The sequence below is a fragment of the Pristiophorus japonicus genome, chromosome X (assembly GCF_044704955.1).
Source record: "Pristiophorus japonicus isolate sPriJap1 chromosome X, sPriJap1.hap1, whole genome shotgun sequence".
NCBI lineage: Eukaryota > Metazoa > Chordata > Chondrichthyes > Pristiophoridae > Pristiophorus > Pristiophorus japonicus.
The window spans coordinates 38,978,800-38,999,928 of NC_092010.1; the positions used below are offsets into that span (position 1 = coordinate 38,978,800).

Here is a 21,129-nt window from a genome sequence, read left to right on the forward strand (position 1 = left end):
GTCACAGTAATATAGAGATACTCTTCTCCCTCTCTACCCTTTTAGTTCATGTGCTGCTCTTCTCTCCCCTCAGTTCATTCTGACACTCTGCCCCTCCCCTCTCCTGTCAGTTTATGCTGACACTCTTTGCCCTTCACTGTATTTCCCGTTCACTTTGGCATCCTTTTCCCCTCACTGCCACTCTGATGCTACTTCTGCTCTGCAAGTGGATCTCTACTGCATGCTGTGGGTCTCCCAGAAGTATCTCAAGAATGCCTGCCAACAGCACGCAGCAGTGTCCCAGCCCCCAGAGCAGGGAGCAGTGCTATATTTATCCACAAATGCAGATACCACTGTCTGTGTGAAATATGTATGGGGATGGAAAAGTATTTTGCTTTATTACCTTTGTGGATCAATTAATATTTAGATGGTACTTTTACTTGAGTGATTAAATGGGTGGGTAGGGTCAGTGATGGGGAGTGTGTACATGGGCTGTGGGGGGGGATTAAATGGGTGAGTAGGGTCAGTGATAGGGGAGTGTGTACATGGGCTGTGGGAGGGGATTAAATGGGTGGAGTTGGTGATAGGGGAGAGTGTACATGGGCTGTGGGAGGGGATTAAGTGGGTAGGGTTAGTGAAAGGGGAGAGTGTACATGGGCTGTGGGAGGGGATTAAGTGGGTGGAGTTGGTGATAGGGGAGTGTTCACGGGCTGTGAGAGGAGCGGGCTTGATGGACTGAATTACCTTTTCTCATTCACTGCTATGTTTTTAATCTGTGTTCATTCTAAGTATACACTAACAAAAATCAAAAACATGAAATCTTTAAAAACAGATGTTATTCTTGTTGACCCCCCAGGAGGAGTCAGTGGTGAACTTGCTCTTTGCTGCTTACAGTGGTGACATAGCTGCACTGCGGAGGTAAGTGCTTGTTTTCGTGTGGCGTCTTTATTTGCATTCCACGTTATTTCCTCTTCCCCTCCACATCCATCTGATCCGTAGTCAATTCGGCAATCTGGGAATCGTGCTCTTGGCTGGCAGGAGTTATGCTTTATGAACTGCACTGAATGCCTATGCCTTTGAGGGCTATTACAGGCCTGAGCTTTATTTTAAAATTAATTAAATCTGTCCTAGCTTGTGCGACATGGGCCCTGCAGAAGCCACATCCTAACCGAGATGGTGGGCAGATAACCTGGTTGTAACATCTGAGCTTGTAATGTTTGTAGCTCCACACTGTGGATGTGGACGTATTGTGTACTGCAACTACAGAGTTAATAATAAACAGAACCAGGCATATTCCGGAAGCTTCCGACAGAGCTGCCTGCCATGTTAGAAGCTGTGTATGCTTGTGCTCTGTGAATATATCACATTGGTGTTTATACCTTTTCAAATTTAACTGGGGGCAGGGGGGGGGGGGGGGCGAGGTGGCATCTCCTGGAGGACTGTTCCCTCCCTTTTGTAAGGATGTGCCTGATTTCAGCTCGGCCCCTTCTGTCAACAGCACAGTCGAGATGTGTAACTCATCACATGGCAAATGGTGGGTGCAAACTGCGACCTCATTGCTTCCATCTGCTGTGCCCCCTGTCTGTGCAGACTGTTTATATGGAATGCCTCAGTTACATTTTCATTTGTTGCAGCAGCAACAACCTGTATTTATATAGCGCCTTTAATGTAGCAAAACATCCCCAAGCACTTGAGTGTTACCAATAAAAACATTTTTGACACTGAGCCACGGAAGGAGGTATCAGGACAGATGAATTTGTGACCAACGTGTGCTCTGACTGGGATGTGTTCTTGCTTTCCCAGATTCGCACTCTCCGCTATGGATATGGAACAGAAAGACTATGATTCACGCACACCACTACACATAGCTGCAGCTGAAGGTATGAATGAAGTTGTTAGCTACTAAACTAACAGTATGTCCTTCAGCTTTCACTATATTTAGTATTTTCCCTCCTTCCCACACCATGGAGAGGCACCCTGCTCAGACCCGACCAATGCCACACAATAGCCATCCACTGGGAGGAGCACAAGAGCCACCCAGCTGACTCGCCCTCTGCTGCGCCACCATTCACCTATAGTTATGTCTGTAATGTACTTATGAATGACTCCACGAGGCAACGTGTCGGACTCAAACTGTAGTGACCTTGGTCCTTTATTCGTAACTCGAGTGAGGCACAAACATGGTGGGGCAGCCTTTTATATTGGGCCCTGCACATCTATGTAGGTGACCCTCGGGTCTCCCACCGCAGTGCCCTCTAGTGGACAGCCTCTGCCACGGGCAGGAAACCCCAGTCTCCACCAGTTGCACCCTCTAGTGGTGCCAACATAATACTATCAATAAGGTTTACACTGTGTATATACATCAGGTAACAAGTCTCCATCTTATGCAACTATACAGTGACTACACAGGGATTATATCTATAGTCTGCATATATAATAGTGAAAGCACCTGGCCATTGCTGAGCCCCTCCCCTGTTCTGCAGCTGAAGAACTCACCATGTTAGTAGTTGTGGAAGCAAATGTGCACCTGATCAATTTATTGCACAGTGCATCAGAGCTGGCACTTGCTCACTGGAACAAAACCATTTCACAAGGCAAGTGGTTTGAGAAATCTGTTTGTTTCTGAATTTTGGATGAAGTCAGATCTGAATGTTTCAGGTAAAATGGTGTTTTCAGGTATTCCCTCATATCCCGCCCCCCCCCCCCCCCCCGCCACATTTTCTCCCCCTTTTCCTGAAGGCGAGGGTTCGACAGGTTCCTCATCCAAGTGGCCAATCTTCATAGAGAGTGCCAACAGGTTATTCACTCATGGAGGGGGAAGGGGGAAACTGCATCCAGACCTGATCCTGCTGTCACCTTATGTCCATGCACTTTCTAATGGGACATTGGATTGTGATCAGGAGCAGGCACTCTGCTGATTTGACCTATCCTATCCCAGGGGTTCTAAGGCCAATAGGAAGAGTGCTCTCACTCCCCTGGTGAGAGATTGAAATGGGAACCTTCCTGGTCTGCATGGCTCTATTCCACACTAGATAATAGTACGAGAGCTGATTGCACTCATCTCCATGCTGTCAACTCGAGTGGCTGAGGCCTTGGAGCAGGTCACCTGGCCACTGGAGATGTAGGGCTTGGGGAAGCCAGAAGTGAGGAAACAAAATTAAAGAAAGTATGGAATAAGGCAAGGCCATTCTGCCCTTCCACATCCCAGGTATAATTTACTTTATTATGTCTCCAACCCAACTTATTAACTGAGGGAAGGTGAAGACCCACAGGTTAAACTTTCAATAATATCTGGCTCCAATTTATTAAGTTACTAGATACGCAAGCAATTATGTGTAGAGGGTGGGGCGATAGAAGGTTCGATTTTAGATGAGAGTCTAAGTGGGATTTGAACTTTCAGCTCTGTAGTAGACAGTTTACCTCTCCTTACTACAATCTGTAAGGTTTTTAAACAATCTGAGTGACTGATTTGTCTCATCTGCCCTCCAACTCTTAAATCTTAGTGGTATCCCGTACTATGTGCCTTCACTTACTTCTCAGTCAAAAAATGTTACGCACCCTCTGCTCCACACCAATCGCAGAAGAGCATCTCCGACTGAACCTGAGACGTTGTCCATTTCCCACATCAGCCATCCTGTGGCACGTGAGTAAGACCATCAATTTAGTGCCCACTGCCAAATTAGGGACCTATGCCCATTGTAGTTGGGTTGAGACTGCCTAGGCTCCATTCATATCGTAGAGAGGGGAGATATTCATATCATGAATTTTAAACCAGGTTCCAGAGGTGAAAAAGTAGGACCTGACCCACAGATTTATCTACTCCCTGACTCTACTGCTTTGAACTCACTTGATGCTCATTCCATTTTATGCAGGTCATGTGGAAGTAGTTTGTTTTCTTCTCGATGCCTGCCGTGTAAATCCCTTCTGCAAGGACAGGTGAGTGACAAATCTTGGAAGCTAAGGATGATACAAATGAGGTTTGAATAGTCTAGGTTCAACATGAATTTTTCCACTTCACCTTTAGGACCAGTCTACCTTTAAAGATGGACATTGGTGGTGTTCTTCTAGTTGCTAGGTTCTGCCCTGATGTGGAATCTATAGATTTGAAGTTTTTGTTATTGCTCCTGACCTGGAAATGGAAGTTGTACAGCAGTATTTTTTCCTGGATGCACCACTTCAAACACTGATCAGGTTCCAGCAAGATGGCAGATTCAGCACTCCGGTTACCTGGCTGTTTTAGTACAGCTTTAGTACAGGTCCAGTACACCTCCCATCATTCTGTGCACTTAAGTGGGAAACCTTTTTTTAAAAAAAATATATCTCCAATTCCAAAATTGCTGCTGTTATCTCAATGCACATCAGAGAACTTGTAACCTCAGTCAGTTTTGATTTGTCCTCAATTATTCTTTCACCTGCCCACAGGTGGGGCAACACTCCTCTGGATGATGCAATTCACTTCAACCATCACCATGTTGCGAAGCTGCTGAGAAACTACCAGATGTCTTACTCTCTGCCAGAGACAGTAGCGAGTGACCGTGAGGATACATCTGATGAAAATACAGGGGAGAGAGGTGAAAGACCACCAACCTCTCTAGTCACAAAAGCCTGAAAGTCAGCCCCAGTTCTTGTGTTGTCTGTGATGTAGGTATCTAGTTATGTAACAGCAGTATGCTGTCCCGTCAAGAATGTCCAGTGGCATTAAGTGTTTCACAGCCCGACATGCCTTACTGCAGCAAAGCCCCAAATCACTATCTTACACCAATAAAATAGCTTCTATTATGGTCAGAGGGGTGACTGACTTCCAGAAACCACCGCCATAATTGAGTCCAAACCAAGAACCCACCACCACTTGTGTGTCCAGAACTGCTGAGAAATCCACACCAATGCATTTGGTATACAACAGGCCAAAAGCTCACATTTTAAAAATTAAATAATTCTATAAGGAAAAAAAATAGCAAAAATAAACAAAACAGAAAAGGTTAAATAACAGAAAATTATACACAGAAAAAAACTCAGTTGTCATGAAACAAAGGGAGGTTGGAAGAGAAGATATGAAGACACAAGAATTTTTTTTTTCCTGGGGATATAGAAACACAGAAATTTACAGCACAGAAGGGGGCCATTGTGTCTGCCGGCCGACCAAGAGCTACCCAGCCTAATCCCACTTTCTAGCTCTTGGTCCGTAGCCCTGTAGGTTACGGCACTTCAAGTGCACATCCAGGTACTTTTTAAATGTGGTGAGGGTCTCTGCCTCTATCACCCTTTCAGGCTGTGAGTTCCAGACCCCCACCACCCTCTGGGTGAAGACATTTCCCTTCAAATCCCCTCTAAACCTTCGACCAATTACTTTAAATCTATGCCCCCTAGTTGTTGACCCCTCTGCCAAGGGAAACGGGTCCTTCCTATCCACTCTATCCAGGCCCTCATAATTTTTATACACCTCAATCAGGTCTCCCCTCCACCTCCTCTGTTCCAAAGAAAACAGACCCAGCATCTCCAATCTTTCCTCAGCCAAAATTCTCCAGTCCCGGCAACATTCTTGTAAATCTCCTCTGCACCCTTTCCAGTGCATTCACATCTTTCCTGTAATGTGGTGACCAGAACTGCACGCAGTACTCCAGCTGCGACCTAACCAGTGTTTTATACAGTTCAAGCATAATCTCCTTGCTCTTGTATTCCATGCCTCGACAAATAAAGACCATATGCCACCTTAACCTCCTTAACTACCTGGCCTGCTACCTTTAGGGATCCGTGGACATGTACTCCCAGGTCCCTTTGTTCCTCTACACTTTACAGTGTCATACCATTTAATGTGGATTCCATTGCCTTTATAGCCTTCCCCAAATGCATTACCTCACACTTATCTGGATTGAATTCCATTTGCCACTGTTCTGCCACCTGACCAATACATTGATATCTTTCTGCAGTCCGCAGCTTTCTTCATTGTCAACCACACAGCTTATTTTAGTGTCATCTTCAAACTTCTTAAATCATATCTTTTGCTTCCTCCTGCGGTTTTAAAGGAGATCCTCATGTAACTCATGCAGCACCTATATTGGATGTAACATAAGTCTTCAAAACTATATGACCCCTCCAACCTGACCATCCGAGACTATTTTGCATCAATACCAACATAAAAAGAGATTTCTTACACTGCATCAAGAATAGTTGTTGAGGCTCGAACTGCACAAGCGATACTCCTGGCTTTGGTAGAATGATCTTTGGTTGTCAGTTCAGTAATGTCGTACTTGTACATTATGAATTAGGATTTGACTGTCCCTCTGGCAGTTGATTTTGAGTGTCTACATTTCAGTTTGTGATATGTGTCACTGTCTAACTGAAGCAAGCTCTGGACATTATTCAGAGTTTTAAATTGCTATTTATTTTGTGGTAATGCAATAAAAATACAATTATTATACATAATTGTGTGTTGTCCCAACTAATCAGGCCTATAATTAGCAAGGCACATATTACAGCTTAGTAATCAATCACTATCCAAGGATTGTTTTACACTTATGGCAGTGTTTTAGACTATGAGCTAAGATCTAGAAGAGACAATTGAAACATACCTGAAGTGAGACTAAAGATTAAAGGGCTGAAATTGACCCTTTTTATTTATTTATTTAAGAGGCGGCAATGACGCGGGAAGCACTCACTGCTCAGTCGGCGCAGAGGGGCCGACTTTATAAATTGCCCATATTTTTGGAGCGGTGTATGGGAACACCCCGGCTGTTTTCCCGCCCCGTCGGCCATGCGGCGACCCCTTACCGACTGGCGGCGACTCCCTTTCCACCCCATGTGGGAAATTTTACCGCAGGAGCGGATCGGCTGCCGGAGCTCCCGACAGCTTTCCCCGGCGGGAAGCTTCTTGTGGCTGGGTGGCACGTCCACCCTCAAAGGGGAAGGCGCACTGCCACTGCCGCCATTTTATTTCAATTGTCGGCTGACTCCGAAACCCAACGGCACTTTTGCCCTGCAGAGCTACCCACAACACCGCACCGACACGAAAAATTTAAAGAGTTGATTATTGCTCTACTCTATGTGGATTGGGGCGGAGAAAAAAATGTAAAAACGGTAAAAGTGCCTCGTTTGGAGTGGAGGGCAATTTCGGCCCCCTAGGAGTTTTATTCCACAGAGCAGTGGAGAACAGAATAGATTCCCCAAATTCCTGTGGAGGACAGCAGGCGAGGGTTGAATAGTTGAGGTGTGAGGAAAGATTAATGAGAGTTTTGCTCAATTTGCCTTTGAGGATCAAGGAGTGTTTATACAGAACTTTACCTCCGGTGATTAAATGGGTGGATCGAGACCATGATAATAGGGTATATAGTAGATGAGCTGTGGAATCTGGCCACCTACAGTACCTTCCCTCAGCAATTAGCCTCTAATTGACCTCCGGATATAACTACTTAAAACCACTTCACCAAAGGGAGTACTTGAGAAAGGGATAGCATCATCTGGTCAGTGCTTCAGACTACACATAGATAGCATCACAGGAAATCAGTGTAAATTTGTTCCGGAAATGTATTCCCATTGCTTGGACCAGCCTTTTCTAGGATATCATTATGACACTTGTTATAATATTGGGCCTCGGACAGACCTCATCCAAATATAATCAAATATAATTATACAGGAAGAGGCCATTTACTTGGTCTGATATCTGGATCCCAACAGCGATAAATAATTGAAACAGCATTTTGAAGTTCCATGCAAGTTTTACCTTTTATTTATTGATCAAATTGTAAAAAAGAAATATCACACAGAAGCAGTGCATTATTCAATAAACTAGACAAAACATACAAACCAGTTAAGGGAATCACTTATGCTGCATAATGTTGAGAACATAAAACTGTATGATACAGCCTGGCCTGCTTCAGTTGATAGCACATATATACCACGGAGGTGCTGAGAGGTTACCTCCAGAAAGCCAGGCTTGCTCTTTGTTGCTGTAAGCACTTAGACATTTTGCATGCACTTAGACATTTTGCATGCGCAAGATGTATTTACTTCAGTTCTAATGATGAGGAGCTCTCCAGTACATGGAGGGAAATTAATAAATCGGGGGGTCAGGGGGAAAAGTGAGGTATAAACAGTCCTGAATACTGTTATTTTCTCCTCCATTCCCTCCCAGATGACTTAAGTAAAGATTGCAACTGAACTACTTAACAGAAGCTTGACAAGAGTATCAGTCAAGACTCTGATTGGAACTCAGATCTGCAGAGAGCTCTGAAATACATTGTCCTATTAGGTGCAGGAGAGCCACGTTGACTGGATACAAGATCAGCTTCTTGATCCAGATCCCCATACAAGGTATAGACACCTCATGCAGCATCAACTATACAAAGTACTGCTGAAACTGAAGGGATGCATAGTGCACAAAACAGATAGTAGGTCATCAGTGGTTATATTTTTAAGGGAAGTTGGAATGAGCACTGTTATAGGTAAACTACCACCGGTAGGTGTACTAGGGGACATTCAGTCACTTTGGCCTGTGCAAAAGCTTTGCATTTTATTTTTAACAAACCACAGATCAAACCAAACTGCAAATACATCTTCCAGTGAACAGCTCTGTATGGTGTTATGGTAATTACATCCACATGCCAACTGTGCCACAGCAAGTTGCTAATAATGTCTGAAAGCAGTTTAAACTGAAGCACCGGCTATGTCCAGCTGATTCTCACCTGTGGTACATGCACCCTGTACAATCTGTGGGTAGTGCCATGGTGTACAGGGTATATACTGGGAAGCATTGAGATCTTCTTAACCCGGTGCAGTTATCCACTAAATAAATTCTACAATCCTACAGCGTGTTCTCTAAGCCACACAGAGAGCTCTACCGGAGTATGAAATGTTATAATATCTAAATAAGAGACACCGGGAAATACTTCATTTCTGGCCTAACATTTCATTTTCACCTCTGAAGGTCTCACTAATCTCTACATCTAAATTTCAAGTAAATATCTGACTCCCATTAAATCTTGTGTTATAACAGAATAGTTAGGAATGTATTTTAACAATGAAGCACATTCAGAAATCTAATTTTCCCCATTCAGTAGTCCAAGCAATTTCCATTATTGACTAGTTTCAACCTAAAAGGCTGCTAAAGGACAGATGGCTGGAGCACGTTCAGTATCTCACTATCTCCATGTCATATAGATTTGAAGTACTGGTCTGAATAAACCTAAATCATTTATTTAACAGCTATTTACACAATATTCCACTTAGTTAGTTGGGTTGTTGTTGAAGCATGGCAGAGAGATTTAACAGCAGCAGCAAAGAGTGATAGTACCAACTGCATAAATGACTTTTGATAAAATGTAATGACAGGATAGTAACCATATATGAACCAAAAGCAAATTGTGAAAGTTATACAAGCATAAGACTTACATTTTCCCTTTTTCTGCACCCCAAGAGGTCATTTCACAAAAATAACCCTAACCCACAAGATGTATCCATCTGCTTTTTCAAAAAATATAGTCTTCATAAAATCTCTCTTGGCTCAACGTTATATATTCCAATTATTACACTCAACTGTCACACACACGCAACATGCCGTAACACTTTTTATCTCACACACACACATGCACCCCACACATTTCTGGACTTCCCCTTGCACAAGGCTCTATACAGGTATGATGGGCCGAACGGCATTGTTTTGTGCTGTATGATTCAATGATTTACGTGCTTAAACAATGTCCAGAACGTCTTTTAAAACAAGAATTCTGCACATAACCCTCCTTCGGTGCATTTAGGACAACCCAGGGTTATTTTTGTGAAATTCTGGTTGTTTCTGGAGCAGAAAACTATTGCACAAGAATCCAGCAAGTGTCAGTCCTGTTAAAAAGAATGAGGAGAGAGGTTTCCTAACTCTTCCAGCACTCAACAGCAAAGAGTACAAACAGTAATCTTCAAGGACAGCTGTAGCCCACTTTCTATCCAAGTCCTTCCTCTTTATGCCTGTCTCTCAAAACGTCAGACAGAATAAAATATTTCAACGGGAGCATTCTAGCCGTTTCTCCCGGTTGAACAATGGGCCTATTCCGAGATACATGGAAGATAAAGTAAATCATAGTTTTAAAAAGAATCAAGAAAAAGTGTGTCCCTAAAAGAAGTTCCATTAGTTTGGAAACTTTAAGCAACGCTGGCTTGTTGGGAGTTACTGTCTTTGCCTGCTCCTAAAAATTCTTAGATTCCAATATATTGAACAGCTACAAGAATATCTTACAAAGCAAAAAGAAACATCCTCTCTCGTACTATTACCATTGTACGTTGAAAACAGGACTTCCAACACAGGTCTCTGTAGTTTTTAAAACCAAAATGGCAGCTCACTGCAGTGCACCATTAACTATTTCAAGAAAAAGAAGGAACCTTCCTTCAACACATGCTAGCAATAACACTGCAGGATAAGCAACAGTTATGTGTCTAATAGCTTAGTATTTACCCTTCATTGTTATAAACCAGCACTGATGTGCGCAGTGAATATTCATTTAAACCTTTACCCATTGGTGAACAAAACAGAAGAAAGGACTTTTGGGAATAAATCCAAGGAAATGATGTAATTGAGGTCTGGATGAAACCAGTCTTTTGACTCCCCTGCTCTTGTTCGAACAGTGTTGTGGGATCTTTCACGTCCACCTAAACAGGCAGATGGGGCCTTGGTTTAACATCTCATCCAAAAGGCAAGGCAGCACTCCCTCAGCCCAGGTTATGTGCTCAAAGGGACTTGAACCCACAAACACCAGGCTCAGCAGCGAGACTGCACCAACCACAACAACTGTGCATATAGATACTCCATTGAAAATTAAAATGAAGCAAGGTGGTAAATTAAAAATGTCAAAATACGGTGGACAAAAACTAGTGACACCACAAAGCAGCCAAACATCCCAATGTGGTCACAATAAAGCCAGCAACATAGTTCCTCTCCCCCCTAGAGTGATTTTAAATGATCACAATAGAGTACTGGGGTAAATGATCTCCCCCACTTTGCCAATTCTAAAGGTGCTATAACCTAGGTAATGGCAATGTCATTGAAAATTCACATTCATGCAGGGACCATTTAGTACCACAAATTGAGGGAAGGGGTAATAGTAAAGTTAGTGTTGATATGGGGGGGGGGGGTGAGGGGAAACAGTGATGGCCTGGTCTCTTCCTTTGCCAGCAATGGCACGGTTTAGGTGAATTTATATACCCTCAAAATGACTGACAGCACGGACCACAAAGTTGATGTGTCCTCTCCTAGTCATTTGATCAGTAAGCAAGTTTCTTTGGGGTAACACTGGTCCAGATAACATTTCTGGCCTTTCCCCTTCCAATTCCCTACATCTCAAATGGCCTGGGAAAGAGATGGTTCTCTGCTAGTCTCCCAAACCCTCCCCACGTGCATCATCAGTATTGGTTTGCTTTTACGCAAGCACAAGATTGCATTTTAACAACTTGAAAAGTTCCATTAATAACAGCAAGAGCTCAACAATCCTGGAATTAAAAACACTATGAAAGGAAATTCTATGAAGTGTACAAAGTATTGAAGTTGGATTAGGGTCCATGTCCGAACACCAGAAACCATGGCAATACATCAGAAATACGAGATCCCTCAAATATATAATTGCTTCACATGTTCTAAGTCAGAGGGTCTGTCTTGAGCCATTCCATTAAATCTGTAGGAGGAAATTTTTTTTTTAAATAAAGTGAAAAGATGGGGGGGGGGGAAGGGTCATTACTGCCCCCCTGTTAAAGAGCCATCAGCAGTCAGTTCAAGAATTCACAAGCAGAGCTAGGAGGAAATTGCCCATTACAGTCTTGTCCACAGTTGGTGTGTGACCTAGCAAGGTGGAGGCAAGTAGAAACTTGGCATAGGAGGGGAAATTATGCATCACTACTTGTGTACACATTTAAGTGAGGCACACTAAAGTACTCTTCCAAACTTGCTTCAGAGCACTAAGTCCCCTTTCTTACCCACCCCCCATGAATTTTGTGCTCATTAAGGAAAGGGACGTTACTGCTGGAGAATGGAACACTTTCTTATTTCAGGCATCAAGTGTCAGCACCAAGCACTTCCAGCTCGGGTATGGCATATTTAGATGCAGATCAAAGCTCCCTCTACATTGGTGTGCTCCAACAATGAGCCTCGGCTCCAACCCATGGGCATCCCCTATTGCACTTGTGACATTTTCCATAACAGCCACCCTGTGGTGTGTGTGTGAGATTACCTATTTTGTGCCAAATAAGGGGCAGTTTTGTTGTAACCAAAAACTCATTTCACACTGGATCTGTACAATTCTTAGACAGAAATTTAACAAAACAATCCATCGGTAATGAAAGTAGTCTTGATAATTGCTTTAGCCGCCAAGAAAAGACAGCAAAAAAAGTCCCAAAAAAGGAAAACTATAGCAGACAAATCAACCGGGCCAATCTATGCTTCCCACACAATGGCTTTGGTCACTTTAACTAACTCAAAAGCTGGGTGATGGGGAGCACAATGACTCCCCAATTTTAAAATACACAATATTGTAGAGGAGTGAAGCAAATTAAACATTTAAAGACATTATGAAAGACAGTGGATCTACCTTGTAGAGTTTTCATAGGAGTACAGCCCCACTTCATATGTCCTAGTGGAACCCTGTGCTATGCACATGCACTAAAGATCATAAACATAGCAAGGCTGCATGTAGTTTCTAGATCGTAAAAAGCTCCTGATCAGCTGGAAAGTGGCTTTAGGGCTCAACCGGACTTTAATCCAAGAACTGCCCTGTCAGAATACACATCAGGTATGGCTGATCTATAATAACATGCTATAGCATGTGGAGCTGTGAAAAGAAGAATGTACTTATCCAAGATTATAATCTTAGTTTAAAAGAAAACAAGCAGGTCCCATATAAAACTGGATTGTTTTGCTCCCAACGTGGCGTGACAGAGTGCGGCAAGACAATTTTCTCACATGAAATGTTTCCACCTTAGTGTGGGGGGAGGGGGGAGGGGGAGGGGGGGGGGAGGCGTTAAAGAGAGAGAACAAGACTGGAGGAGTTGCAGTCACAGAGCAACGAATTACATGGGGTTAATACAGGGCCTAAACAAGAAAGTGGCAGCTTGGCAAGGAAGAAACATTTATCATCAAATGATGTATTACCCGATAGTTCAATTTCCTCCAGATGACTTTCCTCCAGACGACTTTCCTCCAGATGACTTTCCTGCACCATGGTATCAGAAGGAATATCAGTAGATGGCCTGCAAAGGGGGTGGGGAAGAGAAAGAGTAAGGAGAGAAATCTCAACATTTCCAGGATACATTTTCTTCACAAATTTAATGCAGCTGTTTTAATTCCATCACAATACAACAGAAGGAAACCTGGAAGTCCTCCTTCCCCCTCTCAGGAACGCTGTGGCCAACAGTCATAAGGTGGTGGGTTCATGCCCCAATCCAGGATTTGAGCACAAAGATCCAGGCTGACACTTCAGTGTAGTGTTCGGAGTGTGCCACATCATGAGAGCGATCATCCCTCGGATGAGATGTTAAATGAGGGCTCGAACTATCTGACCCATGGATGCTGAAGACCCCATGGTACTATTTCGAGAAGGGCAAGGAGTTCTTACGGTGTCCTGGCTAACATTCTTCTCCAGCACCAGAAAGAGATTAAGTAGTCATCTCATTGCTGTTTGTGGACAGTATTGTATGCAAAATGGCTACTGTAGTAACTGCCCTTCAAAGTAATTCATTGCACATGAAGTGGTTTGGGATATTTCTGAGCGATATTATTGTGTTCCTAACACAGATGAGACTGCATACAGGGAGGTTAAAGTAACAGTGACCTCAGTCTTTATTAAGACGCTCCAGAGTGAGGAACAGGCCTTAGGGGCCGGCTTATATACAGTGCTCCCAAGGGATGCTGGGATCCCTTGGGACTTCAGGGGCTGCGCTCCCTGGTGGCGGAACATGGGAGTGCATGCTTTACAGATACACATCACTTCCCCCCCGCCCCCCCAAATTCAAAGTGAAAACTATTTACAAGGTGAGGCGGTCGGGAGCCTTTCTTTCCCTGGTGGACCGCCTCGGTACAAATGTCTGTTCTGGTGTGTTGGCTGTGCCCTCGCTGGGCTGGCATGTTGTTGGCCCTGCAGGGCTGCTGGGTGAGCCTGGCCTTGCTGAGCTGTTGGGCGTGATGGGTTCGATTTCCTGGTCCGGGGTGGTGTTGTTTGTTGATCCTTTAGGTATCTGCTGTGGGTTGTTCAGGGCAGTCTGTGAACCGCAGCCTTGTTTGGTCCAGGTGCTTTCTGCAAATTTGTCCATTGTCTAGTTAGACTACAAACACCCTATTCCCTTCTTGAGCTAAATCACCGTGCTTGCGATCCACTTGGGACCATGTCCATAGTTTAGCATATACACAGGATCATTCAGATCAATTTCCCGTGACACAGTGGCGCGACCATCGTTTACATTTTGTTGCTGACGCCTACTCTCTACCTGATCATGCAGGTTGGGGTGAACCAGCGAAAGTCTGGTTTTAAGTGTCCTTTTCATAAGTAGCTCAGCCGTGGGCACCCCTGTGAGCGAGTGGGGTCTCGTGTGGTAGCTGAGCCGTACTCGGGACAGGCGGGTTTGGAGTGAGCCTTCTGTGACTCGTTTAAGGCTCTGTTTGATTGTTTGTGCTGCCCGCTCTGCCTGCCCATTGGAGGCTGGTTTAAACGGGGCTGAGGTGACATGTTTGATCCCATTGCGGGTCATGAATTCTTTAAATTTGGCACTGGTGAAACATGGCCCATTGTCACTGACCAGTATGTCAGGCAGGCCGTGGATGGCAAGCATGGCCCTCAGGCTTTCAATGGTGGCGGTGGCGGTGCTTCCCGACATTATTTCATTCAATCCATTTTGAAAAAGCATCCACCACCACCAGGAACATTTTACTGAGAAACGGGCCCGCATAGTCGACATGGATCCTCGACCATGGTCTGGAGGGCCAGGACCACAAACTTAGTGGTGCCTCTATGGGCGCGTTGCTCAACTGAGCACATACGCTGCATTGCCGTACACAGGACTCTAAGTCAGAGTCGATACCGGGCCACCACACGTGGGATCTGGCTATCGCTTTCATCATTACTATACCCGTGTGTGTGCTGTGGAGATCCGAGGTGAACGTCTCCCTGCCCTTTTTGGGTAGCACTACATGGTTGCCCCACAACAGGCAGTCTGCTTGAATGGACAGCTCGTCCTTTCGCCACTGGAACGGCTTGATTAGCTCTTGCATTTCAACGGGAATGCTGGCCCAGCTCCCATGCAGTACACAGTTTTTTTTACTAGGGACTGCAGAGGATCTTGGCTGGTCCAAGTCCTAATCTGACGGGCAGTGACTGGTGATTTATCATTTTCAAACGCTTCCATGACCATCAACAAGTCTGCGGGCTGCGCCACCATCAACAAGTTTGCAGGCTGCGCCATTTCCACCCCCGTGGTGGGCAATGGTAGCCGACAGAGCATCCACACAGTTCTCGGTGCCTGGCTTGTGGCGGATGGTATAGTTATACCGCTGATAGCGCGAGTGCCCACCTTTGTATGCGGGCTGAGGCATTAGTATTTATCCCCTTGTTTTCAGCGAATCAGGATATGAGGGGCTTGTGATCGGTTTCCAGATCAAATTTGAGGCCAAACAGGTACTGATGCATTTTCTTTACCCCGAATACACACGCTAATGCCTCTTTCTCAATCATGCTGTAGGCCCTCTCGGCTTTAGGCAAGCTCCTGGAGGCATAGGAGACAGGTTGCAACTTCCCCGCATCACATGTTAGCTTGTTGTAATACTCCGTACGATGACACATCACATGCTAGCACAAGTCTTTTACACGGGTTATACAATACAAGCAGCTTGTTGGAGCATAAAATGTTTCTGGCTTTTTCAAAAGCAATAACTTGTTTTTTTCCCCATACCCAGTTCTCACCTTTACGCAATAACACATGTAGGGGCTCTCAGAGGGTGCTTAACCCCGGTAGGAAGTTACCAAAACAGTTGAGGAGTCCCAGGAACGACCGCAGCTCCGTGACGTTCTGTGGCCTGGGCGCGTTCCTGATAGCCTCTGTCTTGGCGTCTGTGGGCCGAATGCCGTCCGCCACGATCTTTCTCCCCAAAAACTCCACTTCTGTTGCCGCGAAGACGCATTTCGACCTCTTCAGCCGCAGCCCTACGCGATCCAGTTGCTGGAGGACCTCCTCCAGGTTTTGTAGGTGCTCGACGGTGTCCTGACCCGTGACCAATATGTCGTCCTGAAAAACCACCGTGTGTGGTACCGACTTGAGTAGGCTCTCCATGTTTCTCTGGAAGATCGCTGCAGCCGACCGAATTCCAAACGGGCATCTGTTGTAGATGAACAGTCCCTTGTGTGTGTTGATGCAGGTGAGACCCTTCGAAGACTCCTCCAGCTCCTGTGTCCTGGAGGCCGAAGTTAGGTCGAGCTTGGTGAACGTCTTGCCTCCTGCCAGCGTCGCAAATAGGTCGTCTGCCTTAGGTAGCGGGTATTGGTCCTGTAGCGAAAAATGATTAATAGTTACTTTATAAATCGCTGCAAATCCTGACCGTGCCATCACTTTTGAGTACTGGAACAATCGGGCTGGCCCACTCGCTGAATTCCACTGGGGAGATGATGCCCTCGCATTGCAGCCTGTCCAGCTCGATTTCCACTCTCTCCCTCATCATGTGAGGTACCGCTCACGCCTTGTGGTGAATGGGTTGTGCCTCTGGGACCAAGTGGATCCACACCTTCGCCCTGGAAAAGTTTCCAATGCCTGGCTCAAAAAGGGAAGAAAATTTGTTAAGAACCTGGGTACATGAGGCCTCATCGGCATGTGATAGCGCTTGGATGTCATCCCAGTTCCAGCGGATTTTGCCCAGCCAGCTCCTTCCAAGCAGTGTGGGGCCATCGCCCGGGACAATCCAGAGTGGCAGTTTGTGCACCGTGCCCTCGTAGGTGACCTTGACCATGGTGCTGCCCAGGACAGTGATAAGCTCTTTGGTGTACGTTCTCAGTTTCGTGTGGATGGGGCTCAGGGCTGGTCTGAGTGCCTTGTTGCACCACAGTCTCTCAAACATCTTTTTACTCATGATGGATTAGCTAGCGCCAGTGTCCAGTTCCATGGCGACGGGTAAGCAATTCAATTTTACATTTAGCATTATAGGTGGACATTTCGTCAAAAAATGTGTGCACCCCGTGTACTTCAGCATCTGCCTCCTCTCTGAGGCTCGAAATTGCTTTGATTCACCATGGACCGATCTTCCTCTGCCACATGGTAGTTAGCAGGTTTTGCAGAGCTTGCAGCTCGTTGGAGATGCCCCATTGTTCCACAGCTCTTGCAAACATACCCTTTGAAGCGGCATGAATAGGCTGAATGGAAGCCTTCACAACGCCAACAAGGTGTGAATTGCCTTGCATTCATCATTTGTTGTGGACTCAGTCATCTGGGTCACCTGAGGCCTGCTGGCAGTTGCAGACTCTTGGGTTCTGCCCTGTACATTTCTGCTCACAAACACAGTTCCAGTTAATTTATGAACATTGCTAGCACTTGTGTGCTGAGAGATTTGTTTGGTGTTATCACTGGTGGACATAAACGCCTGTGCTATCGCAATGGCCTTGCTGAGGGTCGGTGTCTCTACAGTCAAAAGTTTTCGTAGGATGGTCTCGTGACCAATGCCCAGTACAAAAAAGTCTGAGCATTTGCCCCAGGTAGCCATCAAACTCACATTGTCCTGCAAGTCGCTTTAGCTCGGCGAGGTAGCTTGCCACTTCCTGACCTTCAGATCGCTGGCATCAGCCATCAGCACACTCTCCCTCGGGTTAAGATGCTCCCGAACCAGTGTACACAGCTCCTCATACGACTTATCTTTGGGTTTCACCGGAGCCAGAAAATTCTTCATGAGGCTGTAGGTCGGTGCCCCGCAGACAGTGAGGAGGACCGCTCTCCTTTTTGCAGCGCTTCCTTCTCCGTCCAGCTCGTTGGCTACAAAGTACTGGTCTAGCCATTCGACATAGGCTTCCCAGTCCTCACCCTCCGAGAACTTCTCCAGGATGCCCACAGTTTGCTGCATCTTTGCGTTGGATTCGTATACTCGTCGGCAGTTATTGTGTTCCTGACACAGATGAGACTGCACACAGGGAGGTTAAAGTAACAGTGACCTCAGTCTTTATTTAAGACACTCCAGAATGAGGAACAGGCCTTAGGGGCCGGCTTATATACAGCGCTCCCTGGTGGCGGAACATGGGAGTGCATGCTTTACAGATACACAACAGGTATGATCAGGGACTGCAAATATGCAAGTTCTTTATTTCAATTACAAGACAAGAATCCAATTGAGAGTTCTGATAACATCAAACTTTGCAGGCTTCACGCTTACAGCTTATGTTCACCATCTGCAGTAGAATTTAATTATGGTCTTGTAATGAACTGCAAAAAGTACTGGGTAAAACAGAATTTTTAGTTCTTACTTACGCAATGTGTGCAGGCGCACAATGCTGAAGGTGTATTTAATGACAGTTAGTTCCATTTTCAGGATCATAATGCCATTGACACAGAACCTTTCCCCCCCCCCCTACTGTTCTTTTATAAATAAATGACTTGACGAAGATTTCTAATCGTGAATACAAGCCTCTGCTAGATAAACACACAGTCACTGTTATAGTCAAAATGATTTGCTCACCTTTCGGATACCACAATTAATCGGGTTCTCAAGTATTTGTTGTTTTGCAGACCTGCAGATAAAGCACAAGACATTTCGAAGCGAATTGCAACAATTCCTGATTCCGTAAAGTGAATTTGGTTCACGGTGGGAAAATGATTTAATTCCTGCAGACCCAGGGAATTCATGGCCCTCTGGGCCAATCTTCTTTTTATGTTTTCAACTCATGCCCTGTGATGCTGACACACTAATGTTACAGAAATGTGTTATTCAAAAGTCAGCAGATTTCTGTAAAGTTAACCAGACACCACGAAGGACATTTAATTTTTAAGTTAACACCTATGCTCAGATCTTCCTGCCCCACCCCCACCCAATTCTATTATTCCTAACTTCAGTTCCTTACACTAACTATTGTAAAAATCTGTTTTACTCTTGGAAGGACTAAATATTATTCTCATCAGTTTCTTGCTGCTGTTCAGACCCCACTCCAGAGGTGAATAAAGTTGGGCGCCAAGTGGCTAAAAAGTGAGTCCAACTGAAGCCAAAAGAGATTGATATGGTCAGGTCACAGATTTTAAGAAATCTCAAATTTAGAACTGTTTGCCAATTCAGGTATAGTTAAATAATGTTCCCCTAACAGACTTAAAGAACAATCCAGGAAATTGTTCAGAAAAATCACACTTTGACAATCTCAATGGCCTAAATGGTCTTTAATATGGTTCTCCTGGAGTGTGGTAGTGAAGCTATTGTTGCTCCTCATGGACTGAAATACCTGCTTCAGAATCCGAATAATATTTCCCAAATGCCTCATCCTTGGGAATATTTGGGTACAGATACAGCAGAGGGTGTTCTGGGACATTCTCATCCGCCATCACTTTGTAGAAACGGACGATTTCCGAGAGAGAGATGTTCGTCAGGTGAGTCTTGGTGTATGGCTGCACTGAACGGATTTTGAATTCCCCTGCAAGAGCAAGAAATGTGCCATTAATAAGCAGAACAAAAAAACGTTTCAAAATTCTCAGGCACTTTATGCTAGATTCAGAAAATAAGATGGGAACGTGACAGTCATAGCTACAGACGATCTTGCCAGAAACAAGATGGGCCAGGAAAACAAGAGTCCAGGAAGAAACCCTTGCACAATTTACAATTAGTAAACTTCAAATGCACCCTTGTTGCATATTATATAACCGTGTCAAATTCACTCATTTTAAAACAGGTAAATCTCAACCATAATTAGATACATATTAGACAAGGGATGGAATAACAGGTGAAGGGCCAAAGCCCATTGTACAGGACCCCGCCAAGGCTGAATAGGTTAGATTAGGAAAGAAGACAAGGTAAATCAAGAAGTATTTGCAAGTGATTCCAAGCTTACATTTTTATGATACTGTAGGAGGAAAAAAAGAAATGAAGCGGGAAGGAGTTCTAAGGTTGTGTCATCCTGGGAAAGAATGAATAGGGCACAGTGCGACAAGTCCTCCTATCAACCACAGCGAGGATGGAGGGAGGAGGAACAGCAAAAGGGAGCTCAGGAAGAAACAGAAGAGGAAAAGTCAGCAAAGCAGTGACCATAGTAGCATTAGGCAAGTGTTGCATAAAAAGAGCCTCTCCAGCCAGGAGAGCAGTGTTCAAAAATTAAAACAATTAGGATAAAAACCATGGTTGGTGGCTTTAGGATGCAAATGAATCTTATTGACTGCTTCAAGTGTTTTGAAAGGCTACTTGCTTCTATGGGTGACGCAATTCATCATCATTTAATCTAAAAGTCTAATCAATTCTAAGCCACTATGGAATTTACACCAGACAGGGAGAGCGAGAAACTCCCCAGTATTATAGGTACAAGTGACTTGTGCAGGTCCCTAGCCTCTCGCATGTACAATAAGTTCTAGCTGTGTACCACAAGTGAATGATATCAAAGGATATTGAAAGGTCGCCCAAGCTTTTTGCCATCCCTCTCCCAATGGTGTTAACAGATTCTGAGGTATAATTCCTGGGACATGCTGATCTGTGTGGATAAACATCATACACAGTTCGAACAGCCATTTGTAGCTTTTTAAAATATATCGTACTACAGCAATTGATTTTTAGGGGTGAATATTTTAAAAAGTGGATAGATGTTGGTGTTGGAGATTGGAATATTTCCCCATCCAGTGTCAGAGACAGCATGGCGAGCACGTCAATACGCTCCCGTTCTTCTCTTCCCAGAGGGTTTGGCTGCCATCCTGAAAATGTCACGCTGGAAAACTAGGGAATGGGTTTGTGGTTTGCTGTTGAATGGAGATAGATAAAGTTGGTTTATGTAGGTCCTAAAATAGAGGACTTGGAAACCAAAATCTGTTTGCTTTTAATTTAAAAAAAAAGGTCTTCCAGTTCATTTGAAGAAATGACTCCACATAACAAAAACTTAATTGAGGTGTATAAAACTATAAGGGGCCTAGAGTGGATAGGAGTCTGGAACTCACGGCCTGAAAGGGTGGTAGAGGCAGAAACCCTCACCACATTTA

The 21,129-nt window shown here is 44.7% G+C and overlaps 2 protein-coding genes across 6 annotated transcripts in view; one reads left to right on the forward strand and one right to left on the reverse strand.

Moving 5' to 3' along the window:
- The window catches only part of LOC139241014 (glutaminase liver isoform, mitochondrial-like), a 62,287-nt gene extending 55,885 nt beyond the window's left edge, over positions 1-6,402 (forward strand). For 2 of the 4 annotated variants that reach the window (XM_070869707.1, XM_070869709.1), the window contains 4 exons: positions 836-897; positions 1,783-1,859; positions 3,852-3,915; positions 4,402-6,402. In XM_070869707.1, coding sequence (XP_070725808.1) covers positions 836-897; positions 1,783-1,859; positions 3,852-3,915; positions 4,402-4,588 — 390 coding nt within the window. In that variant the 3' untranslated portion in view covers positions 4,589-6,402. Of the gene's footprint in view, positions 1-835; positions 898-1,782; positions 1,860-3,851; positions 3,916-4,003 lie in introns of all 4 variants that reach the window. The other 2 variants (XR_011588769.1, XM_070869708.1) reach the window with 2 other exon arrangements.
- Positions 6,403-11,081: 4,679 nt separating this feature from the next.
- The window catches only part of LOC139241016 (signal transducer and activator of transcription 1-like), a 121,643-nt gene continuing 111,595 nt past the window's right edge, over positions 11,082-21,129 (reverse strand). For both annotated transcript variants that reach the window (XM_070869713.1, XM_070869710.1), the window contains exons 21-24: positions 19,398-19,586; positions 18,647-18,698; positions 13,100-13,197; positions 11,082-11,630 (exon numbers count right to left, since the gene is read on the reverse strand). In XM_070869713.1, the coding sequence (XP_070725814.1) occupies positions 11,593-11,630; positions 13,100-13,197; positions 18,647-18,698; positions 19,398-19,586 (377 nt within the window). In that variant the 3' untranslated portion in view covers positions 11,082-11,592. The remainder of the gene's footprint in view (positions 11,631-13,099; positions 13,198-18,646; positions 18,699-19,397; positions 19,587-21,129) is intronic.